We start from the raw sequence: 20,490 nt of genomic DNA, 5'->3' as shown, positions 1-20,490 counted from the left end.
TCAAACTGGAACCTCCTGGCACTTTTCACCAGTTCTTACAATTTTTGTTCGAAGCCTGGGAGCAGAGTTCAGCCTTTCCTTAGGAGCTGCCTTATCTAGCCAATCACAGGACACACGTTGATTTTTTTCCAAGATTCACTCAAAGAAGCAGTCAAGACAATTCGATTCTTTTAAAGAGACACTTCTCACAACTGACCAGGAAAACAGAGACCCTTGTACTGCCCTGTACCTGAGCCAACCAGTTCATACACTGGTTTAACACTCCTCTCGCAGGCTGGAAGTGACTCTGAGACAAGGATTTGAGTGCAAGTGGGTTGGCCGGGGGTGGGCCCAAGACAGATGGAGACACGAGACAGGGAAATGAAGGAGGCCGGTCCAGGGCACACTCATCACAGGTGAGGCTCGATTCCACTGGGGAACTTGGGGAGACAGTGTTGAATGTGGTCCAGGGTTATCCCGTGGGAGCCACAAGAAGCTGGGGCCATATGTCCACCCACTCCCATGGGTCACTGGTTCAGCGACAACTGCTCAGCACTACCAGCCTGCCCTGCACGTGCCCACACTTTAGTGGCCAGAGACAGTCCTCAGGCAAAGGGAGCTGGGGTACCAGGCCATATGGGTGGACCGCCTCTAGCATTTGCCACCAGATCCCCCTCTGTTCACATGCTATTCATAAAGGATAGGTTCCCAGGCTCCACCTCCTAAATGTGGCCCTTCAGCTTGGAGACCTGCTGCAGATAAGGGAATAGGCCGACGCAAGATGTATGCCGTCTCCCAGAAGGTGGATGCTCAGACAATGGCCTGTGGCAAACATCTGCCTGCACAGGTTAACCATCTACAGAGATGCCCTCTGCTGTGGGACTCGACGCCCTACCCCTCCCTTAAATCGTGTAACCCTCCCCTCCTTCTTTATTGTTCCCACCACAAGTTCCCGCCACGGATCCTTTATAAGCCTAATATCTCCTTGACGTTGGGGCTGGCACCATCGTGAGCATCTGTTTCAGTGGCCTTAGTAAATCTCTCTTGCTCTACCGTCTTGGCCCTGCGCATTGCTCACTCGGCAAACGTAACAGTGAACCCTCCAAAAGGGTACCCACCAGCCGAGCGCCAACCCTTCCCAGTACCCATCCAGCCACATAAGCATGGACACTGGTATCAGCCACCTCATTCCGGAGGTGCCATCCAGCACGGGCCGCTTGGTGAGAACACGGGTCTACCGAATTGGCGATCAGGAAATATCCCAGGCCCCAGTGAACACAGGTGGCAGTCCCACTCAGTGCCATCCATGCATTTGACAAGGGCTGGGATGAGGCTGATCCCATTAATGCAGTCATTCAAGAAAAGGTGGCTCAGATGAGCCATGTCATTGAGGGAAAAGGAGAAGCAGCTCAGGAGGATCTGGATTTAGCTGAGAGTACAAATTGCAAAAAAAAAAAAAAAAAGTAATTTTTTTCTCATGTTGCAAGAAATCCAGTGACATCTGTAAGATGGTTTCATCTACATAATAGGTGGGGCTTTTGAAGAAATGAAGACGGGACAATTCATTGGACTTGGGGAGATGGTGACAAGTTTTTCTAATGTCCTGATAGGAAGGGCATTGGCTGCATGTCTGCAGGGCCTCGAGAATGAAATCAGCCATCACGCAGGTTGTGCCTCCGAGGTCTCAGGTGACAGGCTGCAATGCCACCAGTTCTAACTCCACTGCCCCTAAAGAGGACAAGAGAGCCAGCTGGGCCAGCGGCATTGTCACATGAGAGCCAAGGGAGCCTTGCTTTTTAACAGGAGGCTGAAACTTCCCGTGTGCAAAGAATAGCCTGAGGCTTTCGTGGATGTGGATCAGCCTGTTTCGCACCAGCGTGAAAGCAGTGTACGCCATCTCCATCCAGTGATGATGTAAATGGAGATGGGCCGGAGGGAGTGAGGGAGTCTCACACCACGTCCCCAGGCCCCGTGGTGGTTAGCGTGACGAAGCGGAAATGGAAGGCGCTCTCGAAGTCCAGCTGCTTCGCCCAGATGGGGAGGATGGCGGCCGCACAGGAAATGCAGGCAAGGACCACGGGGGTGATGACGGGGAGGGGGCTGTCCAGCCCCTCCAGCGGCTGCCCCAGGTTGCTGATGATGGAGGAGGAGAGCTGCCTGCACATCATCTCGGGACACGAGGTGCTCCTCTCCCTGGTCCTAGAGGGGCACGTGCGGTGTGTTTTCTTTCTCTCGTGCTAGAAGTTTCTCAAACAGCTCCACACTGCTGCTTGGGACTGAGGAGCCGCTGCCAAGTTTGGGGCCTTGGACGTTTTGGGCATTGATGACAATCCTGGGGGGATGTCCACAGGCCTGGTGTCACACCTGCTTTTACAGGCGTCAGGAGCATCACTTGGGAAGGGGGCAGGAGCAGAAAGGGAGTTTCTAGAATAGATTCTAAGACCTGGATAAGATGGTTGCCAGGATGTCACCTATGTCCATGAGGACCAGGAACATCAGGGGGATGCCAAAGAGGGCGTAGAGGTTGCACAGGTACCTGCTGAGCCTGGTGACAGGGGTAGATGTGGCTGTAACCTGAAAGAGAGGATAGGGCTTGGGCTTTTGGTCTGCTCTTCCCCTTCCCTCTCAAAGCAGCTCCTTTTTTTTTTTTTTTTTTTTTTTTTTTGTCTTTTTGTCTTCTCTAGGGCTGCACCCACAGCAATGGAGCTTCCCAGGCTAGGGGGTCTAGTCGGAGCTGTAGCCACCAGCCAATGCCAGAGCCACAGCAACGTGGGATCCGAGCTGCATCTGCAAACTACACCACAGCTCACGGCCACACCGGATCCTTAACCCACTGAGCAAGGCCAGGGACCGAACCCACAACCTCATGGTTCCTAGTTGGATGTGTTAACCACTGAGCCACGACAGGCACTCCTCAAAGCAGCTTTAAAAAGACCTTCTATCATTTCCTTTCCTGGGCATGACATTTTACACAATGCATTTAAAATTCATATTTATCTTGGAGTTCCCTGGTGGGCTAGTTAAGGATCTGGTGTTGTCACTGCCTCTCTTGGGTCGATGCTGTAGTGTGAGTTCAATCCCTGATCCAGGAACTTCCATTTGCTATGGGTGTGCCCAAAAAATATACATATACATATCTATCTTAAAACATTCACCTGGAGTTCCCATCGTGGCTTAGTGGGTAGCGAATCTGACTAGGAACCATGAGATTTCGGGTTTGATTCCTGGCCTTACTCAGTGGGTTAAAGATGAGGTGTTGCCGTGAGCTGTGGTGTAAGTCGCAGACGCGGCTCTGATCTGGCTTTGCTGCATCTCTGGCATAAATTAGACCCCTAGCCTGGGAACCTCCATATGCCACAGGTGCAGCCCTAGAAAAGGCAAAAAGATAAAAAACAAACAAACAAACAAAAAAATTCATCTGCTGTTAGGGCTGCTTTGGTGTGGGGAGCAGGAGGCGAAACCCTACCTCTCTTTAGAAAAGGAATAACTCATGTCCAGATGTTTGGCTTGGCAGGAGAAAAGCACATGTTTGGGGGTGAGCTGACTGCCTTTCCTTTTGCTGTTTCTGAGCCTCCAAAATTGTATGGGCCTGGCTTGCCTGCAGGGCCTGGATGAGCGAGGCTGAGAGGGTAGGATGTCTCTGCGTCCATACCGGCCACCTCCACCATCCTCCACCAAGGCAGCGTGTTTTTGTTTTGTTTTCTTTCAAGTTCCCAGGCTAGGAGTTGACTTGGAGCTGCAGCTGCCGGCCTATGCCTCAGCCAAAGCGATGTCAGACTTGAGCCTCGTCTGCGACCACAGCTCACAGCAACACTGGATTCTTAACCCACTGAGTGAGACTAAGGATCAAACCCATGTCCTCCTGGATACCAGTTGGGTTTGTTACTGCTGAGCCACAGTGGAACTCCACCGTGTCGTTTTTTGCTTGTTTGCTTGCTTTATGGCTACACCCACAACATGCAGAAGTTCCTGGGCCAGGGATTGACTCTGAGCCTCAGCTGCTACCACTTGCTCTGCAGTTGCGGCAATGTTGGATCCTTTGACCCGCTGCACTAGGCCAGGGATTGAACCTGCGCCTCTGCAATGACCTGAGCTACTGCAGTCGGATTCTTAACCCACTGCGCCACAGCAGGAACTCCCAAGGCATCAGTTTTTAAGAGGCCTCCCCTGTCTGGCTGGGATGTCTGCCCTCTGTGTTTCTATATAAGAAGCACCTATGGGCCCATGGTGTGAACAGCGGTGTGCACAGTACTGGGACAGTGGAAAAGTGGATAGTGAATAAAATACAATCGCTGCCCCGCCGAGCCGCTCGTGGTTTAGTGGATTAAACAAACATGGTCACAGACGGTAGCGAGATGTTGACGACCCAGCATCAAGAATCTTAGTCCCAATCCCAGCTCTGCCATTTAGTGCAGTTAATACCCAGCTCCCTTGCTCACATGTTCAGGGTTTTTGTGTTTTCTTTTTTTTTTTTTTTTTTGTCTTTTTAGGGCCACACCCATGGCATATGGAAGTTTCCAGGCTCGGGGTCCAGTCAGAGCTACAGCTGCCGGCCTACACCATAGACACAGCAACTTGAAATCCGAGCTATGTCTTCGATCTACACCACGCCAGAGCCTTGACCTACTGAGCAAGGCCAGGATCGAATCTGTGTTCTCATGGATATTAGTTGGGTTTGTTACTGCTGAGCCCCGATGGGAACTTCCATTTTCAGGTTTCTTATCTGCCAAATGGGGATGACAATCCCTGCTTTGTATACAGAGCAGCTGGAAGGACTACAAGAGGCCAGAGCCACACACACAGTGGGTATGTCATTCCTGGGAGGTTCTTACTCCAAAAAAGCTGGTTTTTGAGCCTTTACTGCGGGAGAGATATCAACCAGCCTTCATTGGTAGGTGTGGTTATCACCATCACAGATGGGGAAACAGAGGCTCAGAGAAGCCAGCCTTCAGATGGGGAAACGGAGGCTCAGAGAAGTGAAGCCACCTAGCAAAAAGCACATGGTGATGGAGCGGACTTAGGGGCCAAACTCCCAGGGCTGTCCAGCTCCTCCATTGGGTCAGGAGCACCTAGGGGGCGGGACCCTCCAGCCACGGGGACCAGGTCAGCCACGGGAGCCGTGAGCTGAGGCCCCCATGCTCTTCCACGTCCCCTTCCTCCATCCTGAACCAAGCAGGGCCCTGTGGGGTTCCCAGGCGCAAAGCCTTTGTGCCCCTCCCCGCATTTCTTGTTTTTTAGGGAATAAGCTTCAGTCTCTACCACCCTCCCTGAGTTCCAAAGGGCAGGTTCCAACAGTTGCTAATAAGAGAAGGGAGGGGATACAGAGACCAGGCAGGAACCCTCACAAAACAATAGCACAGCCTTGAGGTGGGGTCCTGGCTCCCCCTCAAGAGATACACAGAACAATAGCTTTGAGCTCTTCTGCAGAACTAAAAGCCCCAACAAATGAAAGATGCTAACTACGTGATGAAACTTTTTTTCTTTCCAGGAAGGAGGAGGACCACCAGAACCAGTCCTGGGGCCACTACACACCAGCTGTGAAGAATGCAAGCTTTTACCTACCCCAATCCTTATCTGCACCCCTGTTTTCCACTCCCGACTATAAAACCATCTTCTATTCTCTCCCAAAGGAGGTCACAGTCTTAAGGGCATTAGCTTGCTGTGGCCTCCTTTGCCTGGCAAAGCAATAAAAGCTATCTTTTTCTTCTTCATCCCAAACTCTATCTCCTGGGAGCTCCCCTGTAAATCCAACTAGGATCCATGAGGATGGGGGTTCGATCCCTGCCCTTGCTCTGTGGGTTGGGGATCCAGCATTGCCATGAGCTGTGGTATAGGTCGCAGATGTGACTCCAATCCTATGCTGCTGACAGCTACAGCTCTGATTTGACCCCTAGCCTGGGAACCTCCATATGCCATGGAAAAATAAAAGCAAAAACTCTATTTCCATGTTTCTATTTGGTACAGGTGGGCAGAAAGCTGAGTTTCAGCAGCAATCCCCTGGCCCCCAACCTCCTGTCTATAGAGGGGCTGGAGCAGAGGGAGGTCAGACCCCACAGTGCAGGTCATTGGCTCTTCTGGAGAGGGCAAATTTAGTGCCTTCAAACAAAGAGGGCGAAGCTTGCACATTGAATGCCAGTGTTTCATTTTTTGATGTCATGAGGGATGATTAATACAGAAAACCCCAGCCCAATTATGTAAATTAATTGGAAGGCAATTCCTAGGTTGGCTAAGCCCCAACCTCCTCCAGGGCTGCGGCCTCCTGTGCAAACTCTGGCCTCAGGCTCTGCCCTGCAGGCACACACAGGCCACCAGAGTCCTGGGAGAGAGCTGTGGCCCTTCTCATCAGCTTGCATCTGGCCCAGAGCCCTCCACGCCACCCTGGCTGCTTCCATGAGGTACCATTTGATGGCAGGAGCGGTGAACTTGCCACATTCATACTATCTGTGCATACTGAGTGCTTCCTGTGTGCGCTCACATGCAGGCACAGTGGTGAGCGAAGCAGAAAATGGGATTCAACCTGGCTGAGCTTTGGGTTTAACGGGGAAGGCAGTAATGAATCAAATAGCACCCTAGTGAATATGCAGTTACAGGTGGGGAGCAGTAACAGGACGTAAAAGATGAGACCATTGCATGAAGGATCAGAACAGAGGCGTTGTCCTGGCTGAGCATGGAGCACTTACTCTGCACCAGGCTCTTGGGGCGGGGGGGGGGGTGAGGGTACAATGAGGAACGGCAGAGGCCCCGCCCTCTGGGAAAGGGAAGCAATGCCTCGAACTCAGCTCCCCCCTTCTGGCAGGACCTAACAGCACCAGGATCAGGAGTGAGCCCGCACTGGAGAAACCTCCCATCAGAAACCAGGGCTTGCTCTGCGGGGTGGGACTGGCTGAGAGAGTCTCCATCCTCTTCGTGCCTTCCCTGTTCCCTGCAGGTGTCCAGCAGCTCCGGGCCACCCCTCAGGGAGAGGAGGTTGCAGAAGTGATCTCAGGGCAGCACCTTGACCGGCTTGTTAGTGAGAGCCCGGAACCACTGAGGAGATGGCAAGGGGGTGGGGTCTCAGGAAGAGGGAGGAGGTGGGGGACAGAGGGGACCCTGGATAGAATGCCCAGTGTGCCCAGGACCAAAGGCTTTCCCAGAACCTGAGGCTTTCAGTGCCAAAGCCATGGCAGCCCTGGGCGCATGAGGGAGCTGGTCACTGTAGCCAGGAAGGAGGAGGCGGTGAGATTCTTGAGCAGAGAAGAGGAGGAGGGAGGGGGCCTGGGGCCTCTTGTTGGCTGGGGGAGAGGGGGAGTTCAGAGAGGCTGGCATGGAGTCTTGGAGGAGCCCAGGCCCCACATGACAGCAAAGATTCCTGACCCCCAAGCCTGTCATGGGCCCCCCACTCTATAGGAACGTCAGCAGCAGCCACGAGGTCACAGGCAGGGGCCACCCTGCTTTCCAGATGTTGTCTAAGCCCCCAGGTCTCATGCACCCCTAGGAAAGTCAGGAGAGGCTCCCCAGTGGAACCCACTCCCCACCTCCAGGATGGAGTCCCAGGGTGAGGTCTTCTTAAAGAAAAGAACACTGCATTTCTTACAGGACTTATGGAATACAGTGACTTTTAGAGTCTGCGCAGCAGAACCCCTAATGTGGGCAACCCCATTATTGCTACATTTAGTGGATGAGGAACAGGGAAGTCAGGTGACTTGTTGGGGTTGCACAACCTGCAGGCCACAAGGATGTGCACCTCTCGCCTGAAGCTCTCTCCCCACTCAATGCTCTTTGGCAAAGTAGAAACAAAGTCTTTGTGGCTGCCTCTGGGTGGGATATGTTTGCAGTCCGCAAGATGCACCACGTTCCAGAGAATGCGTCAAGGAAGCAAGACTCAGAGCACACACAGCCCCTAGGAAGGAAGTGAATTGACTCCCAATGACCAAATGTTGAAACGCGTCATGGAAAATCATATCAGTTCTCACAATGCATGTGCATATTCCAATCTCATCAGCCACTCCACTCAGCCTGTGCATATTCAAGAGGCCATGCACGTTGCTTCCTAATCCAGGTGGACTGAGCTGACCAGGAAATGACTGCGGACCGACCAACCTGGCACCAGGCAGGGGTCCCCTTTTCAGCAGCAAGGCCAAGGGCATTACAGGGGACCCAGAGATGCAGGACAGGAAGCAGTATTACCAGGAGGACCATTATTGATTACGGTCAGTGCAGAACCTCCCGCAACCTCCTCTTCCAGTTGTAATTAGTGGATGGCATGATGTCCTAATGGTCTTGTACCAGGAGAGGCAGCATCGCATTCTTGGGATAGAAAGGAAACTAATGCATTTCCATTACATTAGTGGTTCAGAACCTGAACTTCTGTTAGAAACACCTGGAGAGTGCTGAAAAATACGAGGCCCAGGCCGGATTTGAGTGGCGTGGGGTCCAGGCAAGGTGGGGGAGGGGCATTAGGTCAGTGGTTCTCAACAGGGGGCAATTTTGCTGCCTAAGGGACAGTTGGGGATCTCTCGGGAATGTCTGGAGACATTTTTGGCTGTTGCAACTGAGGGAGACAGCAAGGGAAAAGCAGGTGCCGCTAGTGGGTAGAGGCCAGAGACACTGCTAAACGTCCTGCAATGAATGCACAGGACAGCTCCCACCACAAAGACTCCTCTAGTCCAAGATGCCAAGAGTGCCAAGGCTGAGAAACACTGCTTTAGATCAGCACTTTTTTGTTCTTGAGGAAAAAACTAACTCAACCCCAAATTCTCAGCCCCTTTGCTGCCAGTCACTGCCTTACAACTGCTGCTTCCCTGTAACTGTTGTCCCCTCGAAGCTTTCCCTTGAGCTGCGGGGTCCCGAAACAGGCCAGCCGTGCCCGGCTTCTGTCTTGCTGGCCACAACTTTCCTCTCCAGAGCCCAAGCTCACTGCTGAATGGGGCAGTCACAGCACCGACCTACTAAGGCTGTCCTGAAAATAAAATTATGCATGTAAGGCATGTTGACACCGGGCCTGGCAATAGTAGGTGCGCAGTAGTGCTCAGTAGTGCAGCCATTAAGTTATTGCCATTCTTTCCGCTCCATATGGGTTCCTGCCTTTATCAGCATCTGGGGAATGAGACCGATTCTGAAAGAAACCACGAGGGGGCGCCCTTGGACACAAGCATGTGCCCATTTACAACACAACGTTGCCGCACCCTGGTTGTCACTCCAGCAGCTACTCCCCCATCTTTCCCTGGAATGCCACTGCTCCCCACCTGATTTAGGGACAGATCCGATTGGTCTAAGTCAGCCTGGTAATCTAATCTCCTTGCGAGGGACTGGCTTGGGGGTGGGAGGCTTCCAGGAAGAGGTTTCTTGCTGATTACGACAGCCAGCCCTTCCTCTGTCTATGTGACTATGCCTGGCCTGGGCATGGACCTTAAGGGCCATCTTGTGACCCACTGAGAGAGATGGACAGAATCTGATGGTCAATGTCACAGGTGAACTACACATCAACCAGCCCGAGAGCTGTCTCCCGGGACTTCTGACTTTGAGGGGGGCGGGGGTTGTGTGAGAAACATTTTCCTTGCAGTTTAAGCTAGCTGGGTTGGGTTTTCTGTTGGTGGCAGCTTAAAGAATCCTGGCTGCCGCTGATACAGCTGATCCTCACTCTGACCCTGAGAGACAGGTCTGGGAGGAGTTATAAATTAGGGGACAGGGCTCAGAAGGGCTACACTGCCCACTGGAGGTCACACAGCTCTGGCCCGAGGTGGCTGGCCTCCAGAGTCGGTAGCCGGCCACTGTGCTCCACCCACCCTTGCTTCCACGCGTGAGCGGACCTCAAGACGACAGCCTTTTGAGGCCAGCTCCCCACTCCGGGTACCAGTTCTCTCTTAAACTGATGCTCTCTTGAATGAAGATGGGGCCCGAGTCCGTTTCACCGGCCAAGAGGGGCAGGGGCTGGGCAATGGGTCACACTCCTGGTGGGGACGTTGACCCGGGAGCTCCTGAGCTGCAGCGGAGCGGAGCTCTACCTCCTCCGCTCCTGTGGCCCCGCCCCCAGCGGGGGCGGCTCCTGTCGGGTGGGTTTGGCCCCTCCCACCTGGCCCACCCTTTGTTCCTTGAAGGTCCTCCAATGCTGGCCCAGGCCACAGTGCCCAAGGGCAAGACCAGCCGTCCCTCATGGCCCACCAGCCTCAGTGGTCTCTCCCTCAAGGGGACCTTGAAGCTCCAGAGCTTGGCCTCTGGCTGGAAGCTCTCTCAGCGGTCTTTGCCGGGTGGATCTCTACAGATGCTTCCGCTCAAATGCCACTTCCACAGACGAGCCCCTCCGACTCCCCACAAAGCAGGACCACCCTCCCCATCCTGTTTCACGCTCTTCCACAGCCTGAGTCTCTTCTCTTGAGCACGTGTCACAGGGGGTGCCTGCTTAGCTAAGGCCCCATCAGACTCTGGGGCCGCACCCACCCAAAGGAAGGGCGCTCTTCCCTAATTCACACAACTGGGCCCGGGCGGCTCTGTTGGCTGCGGTCTCATGAGCACAGGGTCGTTCTCCACAACCATTTCTTGCGCTAAATGAAGTGAACGTTCCAGCATCCCCACCAAGGGCCCCTGGCTCCCCCACTCCCTTCTCCCACCCCCAGCTTTCTCTCGCAGCCCTGCCCTTGCCCTGGGACTTACCCACCGTGCTGATGACTGTGCAGCAGAAAAAGAGTGAGCTCAGGAAGGACCAGTCTGCAGAGCTGCTAAACCACTGGGGCTTCTTCTGCAGCAGCTCCTGGAGATCCTGCTTCCTGCCTTCCTCAACTTCAGAAAGACGACCAGAGTGAGAGAGAAGGCTCCACCCTTGAAGACAGGGTGTGCCCAGGTGAAGGGGGGGTCTTCCCTAGGCCACGTGCACACCCCCTGCCGGGTGGCCCTCATCAACACCAAAGGTAGCTCTCCAGACTTCTTTTCAATGCCCACAGTTTAGGTCCTGCTCCAGCACCTGGAGAGAATAGGAAGCCACCTAGCCCCAGGTGACAAGCCCCCAAAAGAGATGCCCACAGTAGCCTGGCCTGAGGTCAGCCAAGGAATTGCTCTGTGGCCTTCCGGAACTTTCTGAGCCTTGCAGAGGGGCCTACTAACAGCTGCTCTGTCTCTCTCACTGGAGTCTTGAGAGCTGAAAGGAAAAGGCTTTAATGAAATGCAGGCAGTCGATGACTGCAAACTCCTGGAGGCCCTTAAGCCTGGTGGAACGTGGTGGTCATACTGAGATCAGCTGCCTGAGGATGGCTGGGAAACCTTGGTAGAGGGAGGCTTGGGGGCCCTGGTTCTTAGGGAGGTTCCCAAATGGTTCCTTTGGCCTAGCAGCCAGAGGGGTTGGGATCCCAGAAGCCCCCTGCCAGCTGGTACAGTTGTAAGAGGATGTCACAGAGCCTTGCACACAGTAGGAAGTCACTCCTCATTTGAATGGGCACCAACCTAGGCGTTCAGACACCCGCCACCTAGATTCCAGCTCTGACCCTGACTGGTTGCTGTAGCCATAAACCATGCACAAGAGGCTTCTTTCTGAGCCTCAGTTTCCCCACTGGAGAGGCAGCATGACATGGTGGGTGAAAAGCTCTGGCTTTGGGATATCAATGCCTGGGGTTGAATCTCTGGCTCCATTTTCTATGGGTGCCCTTAGGCAAGTTAATTCCTGGTGCCTCCATTTCCTGATCTGTAAAAGAGGGACAAAACACACCTGTCCCCTAGGGTAGATGCGAGGATTAAGTGAGATAGTGCATGGAAAGCACTTGGCGCAGGGTCTGCACTTACTGAGCATTTTAATCTTCAGGAAAAGTTGGTACAAAATGGGGATGGACCAGCTCTGTTTTCCCACATTGTTCTGTGCATCAGAATCACCCAGGAAACTTTTTAAAAATAAGATTCCTCTGGAGTTCCCATTGTGGTACAGCAGAAATCAATCTGGCTAGGAACCATGAGGTTGCAAGTTTGATCCCTGGGCTCACTCAGTGGGTTAAGGATCCAGCGTTGCCATGAGCTGTGGTGTAGGTCCACAGACGAGGCTCGGATGTGATGTTGCTGTGGCTGTGGTATAGGCCAGCAGTTGTAGCTCTGATTGGACCCCTAGCCTGGGAACCTCCCTATGCCAAGGGTGCAGGCCTAAAAACAATTAAAAAAAAAAAAATAAGATTCCTAGCCCAGCCCCAGAGATCCTGATTAAGTGGGTTTGGGGAAGAGCCTGAGAATGTATATTTTAGACAGGCCCCTTGGAGAATTCTGGTGTGTGGCCAGGTTTCAAAAGTCTTGAACTTGTTGACCGTCTAGACCCAGTGACAGTTAAAAGTGTCCAATGGCAGGTGGCACCTCAGATCCGCTGAGTAGGCACGTGTCTGTCTGGCACAGATGCAGACAGGAGGAGAACCCTCCACGACCCTGCCACCTGTGACCTGCCTCTGGTCAGCCCTGCCGGCCAAAAGGACCTCCCACAGCAAAGTCAGAGGGGTTGTTCGCAACCCAGCTGAGGTCCTTGTGTACCAGGACCTTGTGTACCTGGTTGTCCCCTGACTTTTAGAGCCTGTTTTCCCTTTTTCTTATTTACTCTCTATTATTTTGATCTTGCTCTGTTGAATACATCTTTGCCAGCTTTGGGGGACAGAGAGAATAATAGAAATAAGTGTCAGATACAAATGAACAGTAATAAGGGTGTATATAAAGTGCCTTGTGCCTCTCAAGAGGTTTCAGGTCTATTGTCTCATCCGCTTCCCACAGAGTCCCTATGATTGGCAGGCCTGGGATTATGGGCCTTCTGCTCACTGGCAGACTGAGACCCAGAGAGGGCAATTGTTCTGCCCCAGGTCACACAGCAAGCCGGGAGAGCAACTGGGACTGGAACAAGGACCCAAATTCTTGTCACATCCCCCTCCTCCACCCCAGGGTTCCATCATGAAAAAGGCCATTTGATAGAAAAAGTAAGAGACTAGGGGGCAGGCTGCTATCTTGGAGGGTCCAGGCCCAATTTGGATTGTCCCTTGAATTCTAGTCCCTGTAAACTGAATCATGGGGTGGGGCAGGCAATTCTGAGGACCAGCCTAGGAACCTCCATCTCCAGAGCTGGTGACCCATCCACCCCACCCCTACCTCTTCAAATCTCCCAAAGTCCATTCTCCCCATAGCCTGCCCCCTCCCCGCCCCCCAAGGCTGGGAGCTGAGGCAAAGGGAAGGGAGCCCTTACTGGGTGCTCAGAGCCTTTCCTACGTTCTTTACAGCAACTCCGAGAGGCTGTCCATTATTCTCCCCTGATGCACAGAGGGGAAAACCGAGGTTCAAAGAGAAGTCACTTGCCCAAGGCTCCCCAGGAATGGGGAGGATGCAAGCAGAGGGCTCCCAGACCCAGCCTCCTGCAGGGCTGCCCTCTGCTCCCCAGGGGCTGCCTCCACCCACAGAGAAAAGGCCTGCCCTTCCCAGGTGAGCCACCTACCTGTTGTGTTGCATCCCAAGAAGCCACAGAGCTTCTCCAAGAACACCTCAAACTCGGGGTCATCTGCCTGCAGGTCGTGGCTGCCCTCAATGGCTGAGAAGAGGGTGGCACCCTCTACTGCATAGGTCACCAGGGAGCAGAGGAAGCAGAGGCGAGGGAAGAACTTCTCCAGGGCCTCCAAACAGCACCTTCTAGCCACGGGTAGCCCGGTGGCCTCCATCCTCCCAGGAGCAGGCAGGACAGGAGCTGCTGGAACAGGCAGGAGCCCAGAGGCCCCGCCAGGAGGAGGAGGGGGAGTGCCCCGAGAATGGCCAGGCTCCGGCGCTAAGTGGATGGTGCCTGCCCTTCCCTAAGGACTCGGGAAGCAGCTTGTGCTCATCGAATTCAGTTCCTGTGAATTTCTCAGATAGCGCCCCCCCAAAATGATATTGATCCACCTGCCTGGGGCTGTGTGAGGAATGGACGGTGGTGCTTTGGGCTTTGGCCTTTCTCATCCCGAGGTTGCCCTTTTGACTTCCAGGTACCAAATGCGACTTCTGGGTTTTAGCCAAGCGATTGTCCTTCATGGGGGTTGTCTGTGGACAGGTGGAAATAACAGTAATTAGTGCAGCCAGAGCTCCACAGTTTACAAAGGGCCCTTATCCTGTGTGGATCTCATTATTGGTCGCAATTCTTCCTTCTCTTGTGCCCTATCCAGCCTTGTCTTGGCCTCAAGGTGGGCGGAACATACGCCCTGGCTTTTTAGAGTTGGACTAAGCCATGTGACTAGTTCCAGCCAATCGAGTGTTAGCAGACCATCAAGATGTAAGCAGGGGTTTGAAATGAGCAGGTGCGGTTGGACTTGCTCCCTTGTGATCTGTTTCTGCAACAAGAAGAAAAGGTGCTGCAGGTGGTGGATGTGGAGATATGTGTGGTTTCGATACCACTTCATGAAAGTGTTCTCTGTGCAGCTTCGAGGAGACTGGTCCTTGACAGGCTCTAGCCATTCCTTCTTTCAGGGTTTGTCTCTGCTTTCAGGCCCTGTTCTCCAGGAAACCCCTGTCCAATGACTGAACAAGGTGGAGATACAAGGGCTTACTCATTTCTGCTGCCTCGAGACTCCTCCAACCTGATATCTTTGTTCCAGAGCTCTCCATTGGTCTGCCAAAGGTTTTTCAGGCCTGTATCGTGATCTGAAGGCTCCCATTGTCCCATCCTGCTTCCCCCCACCCAATGTCCCAATAAATAAAACTGTTGCCTGCCTCACTCTCTCTGTAAGAGTAAGCATCTTCACAGAGCATCCAGCATCCAACCTGCAATAGTGGGCACCGGAAGTGGTCTGAGAGAGCAGGATCTTTTTTTATTTTTTTTTTTCTTTTTAGGGCCACACCTGCAGCATATGGAGGTTCCCAGGCTTGGGGTCAAATTGGAGCTGTAGGTGCTGGCCACAGCCACAGCCACAACTCAGGATCTGGGCCGCGTCTGGGACCTACACCACAGCTCACGGCAACCCCAGATCCTTAACCCACCGAGTGAAGCCAGGTGTCAAACCTGCATCCTCATGAATATTAGTGGGATTTGTTTCCACTGTGCCACAATGGGAACTCCTGACAGAGCAGGATCTTATTGAGCAATGGGATACTCAACACCCACTGGTAATGCAGTGGTGTGCAGACAGCTCTTAGCTTGAGGCAGCTATCCAATTGTTAAACGTTTGCCAGTGGCGAGCTTGGATGGTGTGCAGGTGCAACAATTCAGGCATTTAAAAAATAGGGAAGGAATGATAAATATAAGCATAAGTTTGGATGGTTATTATGAAGTTGCACTGATCTCCTGAAGGCAAACTTAGAAAAGGAGGTTAGCAGGACAAAGCACAGCCTCCACTGCAGCTGGACTCAGACTGCAACTGATATTCATAGTCTCCTTACTTCACTGTGCATTCTAAAGTCCCCTTGCCCTGTGCCACACCTTTTACTGCTCTCAATGGCTTACCCAAAGGTCTGAGTCTTTGGTAACCATGGCCTTTTCAGGTTGGAGTTGCCTGGGTATGTTCATCCACAGACACAGTCAGTTAAGAACTAGGTCACCTCATTTCCACCCATATTCTTCCCTGCCATCGTTGTGCAAGTGTTTTAATATTAGGTAGAGTGATTCCTCCTACCTTATTTGTCTTTTCAGGATTATTTTAGCTATTTTAAAGCCTTTTTAGCTTTAAAACAATCTTATCTATGTCCATATAAAACCTCACTGGGATTCTGATAGGAATTGCATTAAATCCATAGATCGATGTGGGGAGACATCTCACTGTGTTGAGCCCTCTAATCCATGAACATGGTCTGTCTCTCCCGGCCATTGCTTTTGAACAAAACCTGAATGTGCTCCCATCATTCTTTACTCAAGCCAAGAATCAACATTTTAAGATAAGAATGCATAATTATTTTATTATGTAATGCCCTCTGAGTGCTGTTTAATGAGTTTAGGGGCAGCTTTAATGGATGAAATTGTTAGATGATGGTGGTCAGAAAGTGTATTTGTACTCCTCTTTTTTAAATCTCTTTGGAAAATGTGTTTCAAACATCTAGAATAGTGTAGAGAATAACAGAGCCTGTGTACTCCTCACCCTTGACGATAAGTGTCATGACGCTATGCAACTTCTGGAGGTTCAGACAGGTTGCCGGGAAGAGTGGGAGCCTGTGATGGGCCACAAACTGACAATAAGTGAGCCCCAGCTCATTGGCCAGATTATCTAGTTGCATGTAACTCAACTATTCCTCAGTTTTGGCTTTTAGTCAGTGTACAAGAAAGAGTCTTTTCACTACCTTTGGGCCAATGCGATGCTGGCAACAGGAATAGGTTAAAAGCCCACAAGAGAAAGGGGCTCTCGTAGATAAAGTCAGGGCCATAACATCTAGCCACCCCTCTCCTTGGTGGTGATCTGGGTTTCTTTTGTCTCTAGAAAGGAGAAATTTTCCTGCGATACCATAGGTTATCCAGCCCCCTTTCCTAGGGAGGAAGTGAGACAGGGTAGCAAGAGACCTGCCTCTCCCTGAAGCCTAAATCTCTCCTAATGAGGCATCAGATGGACATCAGTCAACCAGCCAACAAGCACTTCCTGAGGGCCTGCTAAAGACTAGGTGATGTGAGGGCAATTAGGATCCCTGATGTCCATCAGAGAGTATGGAGATACTTAAATATAGTGACGGATGAACTACAAAGTGATATCCAAACATTATGTGGCTTATGGAGCCAGAAGAAAGAGTGATGCTGTGAGCTGGAGCAGCCCCAGCAGCCCTCATGAAAGAGAAGAGTTCAAAAGGTATCATAGGATCAGTTGAATAAAGGCCAGGTGAGAGCAGATCAGTGATAACAGACTGAACTAAAGTCAAACTCTCTAGTTCTGGAGGTGGGATAGAGGTAGATGGAAATAGTAACACAGATTTTCCCCCTTCTAAACAAGTGGCCTCATGGCGCAGCAGAAAGGAATCCAACTAGGAACCATGAGGTTGCAGGTTCAATCCCTGGCTTCGCTCAGTGGGTTAAGGATCCAGCATTGCCAAGAGCTGCGGTGTAGTTCGAAGATGCAGCTCAGATCTGATGTTGCTGTGGCTGGCAGTTGTAGCTCCAATTTGACCCCTAGCCTGGGAACCTCCATATGCCGTGGGTGCAGCCCTAAAAAGCAAATAAATAAATTAATGAATTAAACAAGTAGCCTTTTTTTTTTTTTTTGAGAACACAATGAGATGGAAATTGTACACATCACTTCTGTTCTCATTCAGTTGATGACAACTTTGTCACAGCCACACCCAGGCTCAAGGTCATCCAGAAATTGTAGCATCTAGAAGGGGGCCATTGCCCAGGAAGAGGGGGGAGTTGATTGTGAGCGAACAACCGTCTAGGGGCATACAACTCATCTGTGAGGCCACAACTGACCACAACCCCACCACCAGAGCAAGGACATCCTGAGACTTCTGCTAAGTCACCATTCCTATGGATGGAGATTCACATGTCTGAGTTTTTGAAAGGGCTTTCATAAAATCTCCTTTTGGAGGTGACTTCTTATTATAGCCTGCCTGCTGGTTGTTGAGCAAAGAATGAGGAAAGTCAAAAGATAAAACACGTATGAAAGTGTTTGGGGAAATCTAAAGCACTGTATAAATTCATATGATCCAGATGCTAGAGGGAGCAGACAATTGCTTTAAGATAAGTGTAACTAACTTGTTAAAGAAATAGAAGAAAAGATTGACAAACGGATAAATGAACAGTTTTAACAGAGAATCTGTAAGTCTATAAAAGACAATTAAAGAGATATTCTAGAATTTAAAATTAAAATATATGAAATGTAAATCTCATTGAGAAGGAGAATATGAGGCATAGATTGGGATAAATATTTGCAAAAGATGTGCCTGCTAAAGCATTTATCCAAAATATATACATAGAACCCTTAAAACTCAAAAAAGGTAAAGAACAACCTCATTTTGCAATATATGAGTATCAAATCAATGCATTGTACACCTTAAACTTACACAAGGTTTTGCGTCAATCACATCTCAATAAAGCTGAAAAGTGAAATAAAAGACAGTCAATAAGTACAGTCAAGATGGAATAACGGGGAGTTCCCATCTTGGTGCAGTGGAAACAAATCCGACTATGAACCATGAGGTTGTGGGTTCAATCCCTGGCCTCAATCAGTGGGTTAAGGATTTGGTGTTGCCGTGAGCTCTGGTGCAGGTCACAGATGCAACTTGGATCTGGCATTGCTGTGGCTGTGGTGTAGGCCAGCAGCAACAGCTCTGATTAGACCCCTAGCCTGGCAACCTCCATATGCCATGGGTGTGGCCCTCAAAAGACAAAAGACAGAAAAAAAAAAAAAGATGGAATAACAGGGATAAGATTTAGAGGGGAAAAACCACTAGGTTTTTTTCTTACCAGGAAAAGAAAAAAAAAAGACACTAAAACAGTATCAAAAAAACACAAAAACTGACTTATCAGGCAACAAAAGAGAGTGACCCACAAAGAAAAGAATAGACAAATAAAAAATAAAGAGCAAGATGATAGACTTAAAACTAACCATAACAATAATCACATTAAATATATATGGTTTAAACATTCCAATAAAATGGCATAGATTGTCAGATTGGATTAAAAAGCAAGACCCATGGGTGCAGAAGGCAGAAGTGGGTACCCAGCTCTGAGGGGGTGGCTGCTGCCTGGCCCAAGAAGGATCACCCAGGGACCCCAGTACCCATAGCTAGTTTGTGAGCAGCTTGCTCCCGTAAGCCAAGGTCTCCAAGCTGAGGCAGTTGGGAACAGGCCCTGGTTCAATGCCTGCTGGTAAAGATGGCATTAAATAAGCATTCCATGCCAATAGAAAAAAAAAAAAGACAGACCCAACTAAATGCTGTCTACAAGAAATACACTTTAAACATAAAAACACAAATAGGTTAGAAAAAAAGGCTACAATGGCTATAATAATATCAGATAAAATAGATTGCAGAGCAAAGGATATTACCAGAGATAATGAAAGTCAATTAATAATCATAAATGGGTCAATTAATCAAGAAAACATACAATCTTAAATGGTTTTCTCTTAATGACACAGTTTCCAAAAACATGAAATAAAAACTGACAAAATTCAAGAAGAAAAAAAATCCATTATTATACTCAGAAATTTCAATACCCCTCTTTATTACTTTTTCTTTTTCTTTTTAGGGCCACACCTGTGGCATATGAAAGTTCCCAGTCTAGGAGTCAAATCAGAGCTGCCACTGCCAGCCTACGCCACAGCCACAGCAACGCTGGATCCGAGCGGCAACCATGACCTAGACCATAGTTCATGGCAACGCAGGAAACTTAACCCACTGAGTGAAGCCAGGGATCCAGCCCACATCTTCATGGATATTAAACAAGTTCATAACCCGCCGAGCCATAACAGGAACTCCCTCAATACTCCTCTTGAAATAACTGATACCTGGAGTTCCATCGTGGAGCAGTGGAAATGAATCCAACCAGGAACCATGAGGTTACAGGTTCCAACCCTGGCCTCACTCAGTGGGTTAAGGATCCGGCATTGCCATGAGCTGTGGTGTAGTTTGCAAACGCCGCTAGGATCCTGCGTTGCCGTGGCTGGGGTGTATGCCGGCAGCTATAGCTCCAGTTAGACCCCTAGCCTGGGAACCTCCATATGCTGTGAGTGTGACCCTAAAAAAGCAAAAAAATAAAAAGAAAGAAAAAAAGAAGATGACTTATGCTAGAACGGCACTGATATAGATGGATTTAAAAGTCTTTATTCCACCCACTCTGAGTCACATTTTTTTCACATTTGTACTTCTCTAAAATCAAGACATATTCTTCAATCAATAGCATCTTTCAATTGCTAAGGAAACAGCTGTGAAGTAGTTGCATGGCGAAAACATTCCTTTGATACCTTCTGGTAAGATTAATTACCAGCAACAACACATCTTAGATTTGATGAAATGTGGATATAATCATATGTGTGTATATTTCAGGCAGAATTGTCAGGATTTGATGATGGATTGAATGAGGGGAACGAGGGAGAGGAAGATATCACAATTCAGGACATTCGAAGATGGAAGAGTAGCAGATTTTGAAAGAAAGAGATCAACATCTCACTTCCATTCGAAGTAAGTTGGAGGTTCCTGTATGACACACAAGTGAAAAATACCAGAAGGCATTTGGGTATTTAGGCTGGAGCTCAAAAGAGGGATGAAGACTGGTGATCTGCGATTGGGCGGATGGCATACGATGGCACATGAGGATGGCAAAGGACTCAACAAGACTTCCCAACACATATAGCGTGAGCAGAGAAGATGGTCCATGGCTGAGCCCTGAGAAACTCCAACTAACGGGGCAGAAAAGGAGAAACCTACAAACCTACAGGAGCCACTGAGGTCAGGCAGCCGGAGCAGTATGGGGAAGTCACAGGGGAGTTCATCTCTGAAGCCACGACAGCCCAGAGTAGTCAGCCCTGACCAGTGCTGCCGACAGAACAAGTGAGATGCTAATGCATCTGCATTTCAGCACAGAGAAAATTCTGGAGGATTATACTTACACCATAACCAGAGATGATCTCTGATGGCTGGAATGCAGAGCTTTCCTTT

At 50.3% G+C, this 20,490-nt stretch overlaps 1 protein-coding gene across 1 annotated transcript; it reads right to left on the bottom strand.

Annotated features, from left to right (window-relative positions):
* On the bottom strand, nucleotides 1,664–13,693 carry KCNK18 (potassium two pore domain channel subfamily K member 18). The gene is given in 7 exon segments (XM_013983789.2): nucleotides 1,664–1,881; nucleotides 1,884–1,925; nucleotides 1,928–2,186; nucleotides 2,188–2,535; nucleotides 2,537–2,553; nucleotides 10,609–10,734; nucleotides 13,394–13,693. Coding segments are annotated over 7 exon segments (1,230 nt in total). The 5' UTR covers nucleotides 13,614–13,693.

Source organism: Sus scrofa, chromosome 14 (genome assembly GCF_000003025.6).
Source record: "Sus scrofa isolate TJ Tabasco breed Duroc chromosome 14, Sscrofa11.1, whole genome shotgun sequence".
Classification (NCBI taxonomy): Eukaryota; Metazoa; Chordata; class Mammalia; order Artiodactyla; family Suidae; genus Sus; species Sus scrofa.
This window is presented reverse-complemented; position numbering and strand designations above follow the sequence as displayed.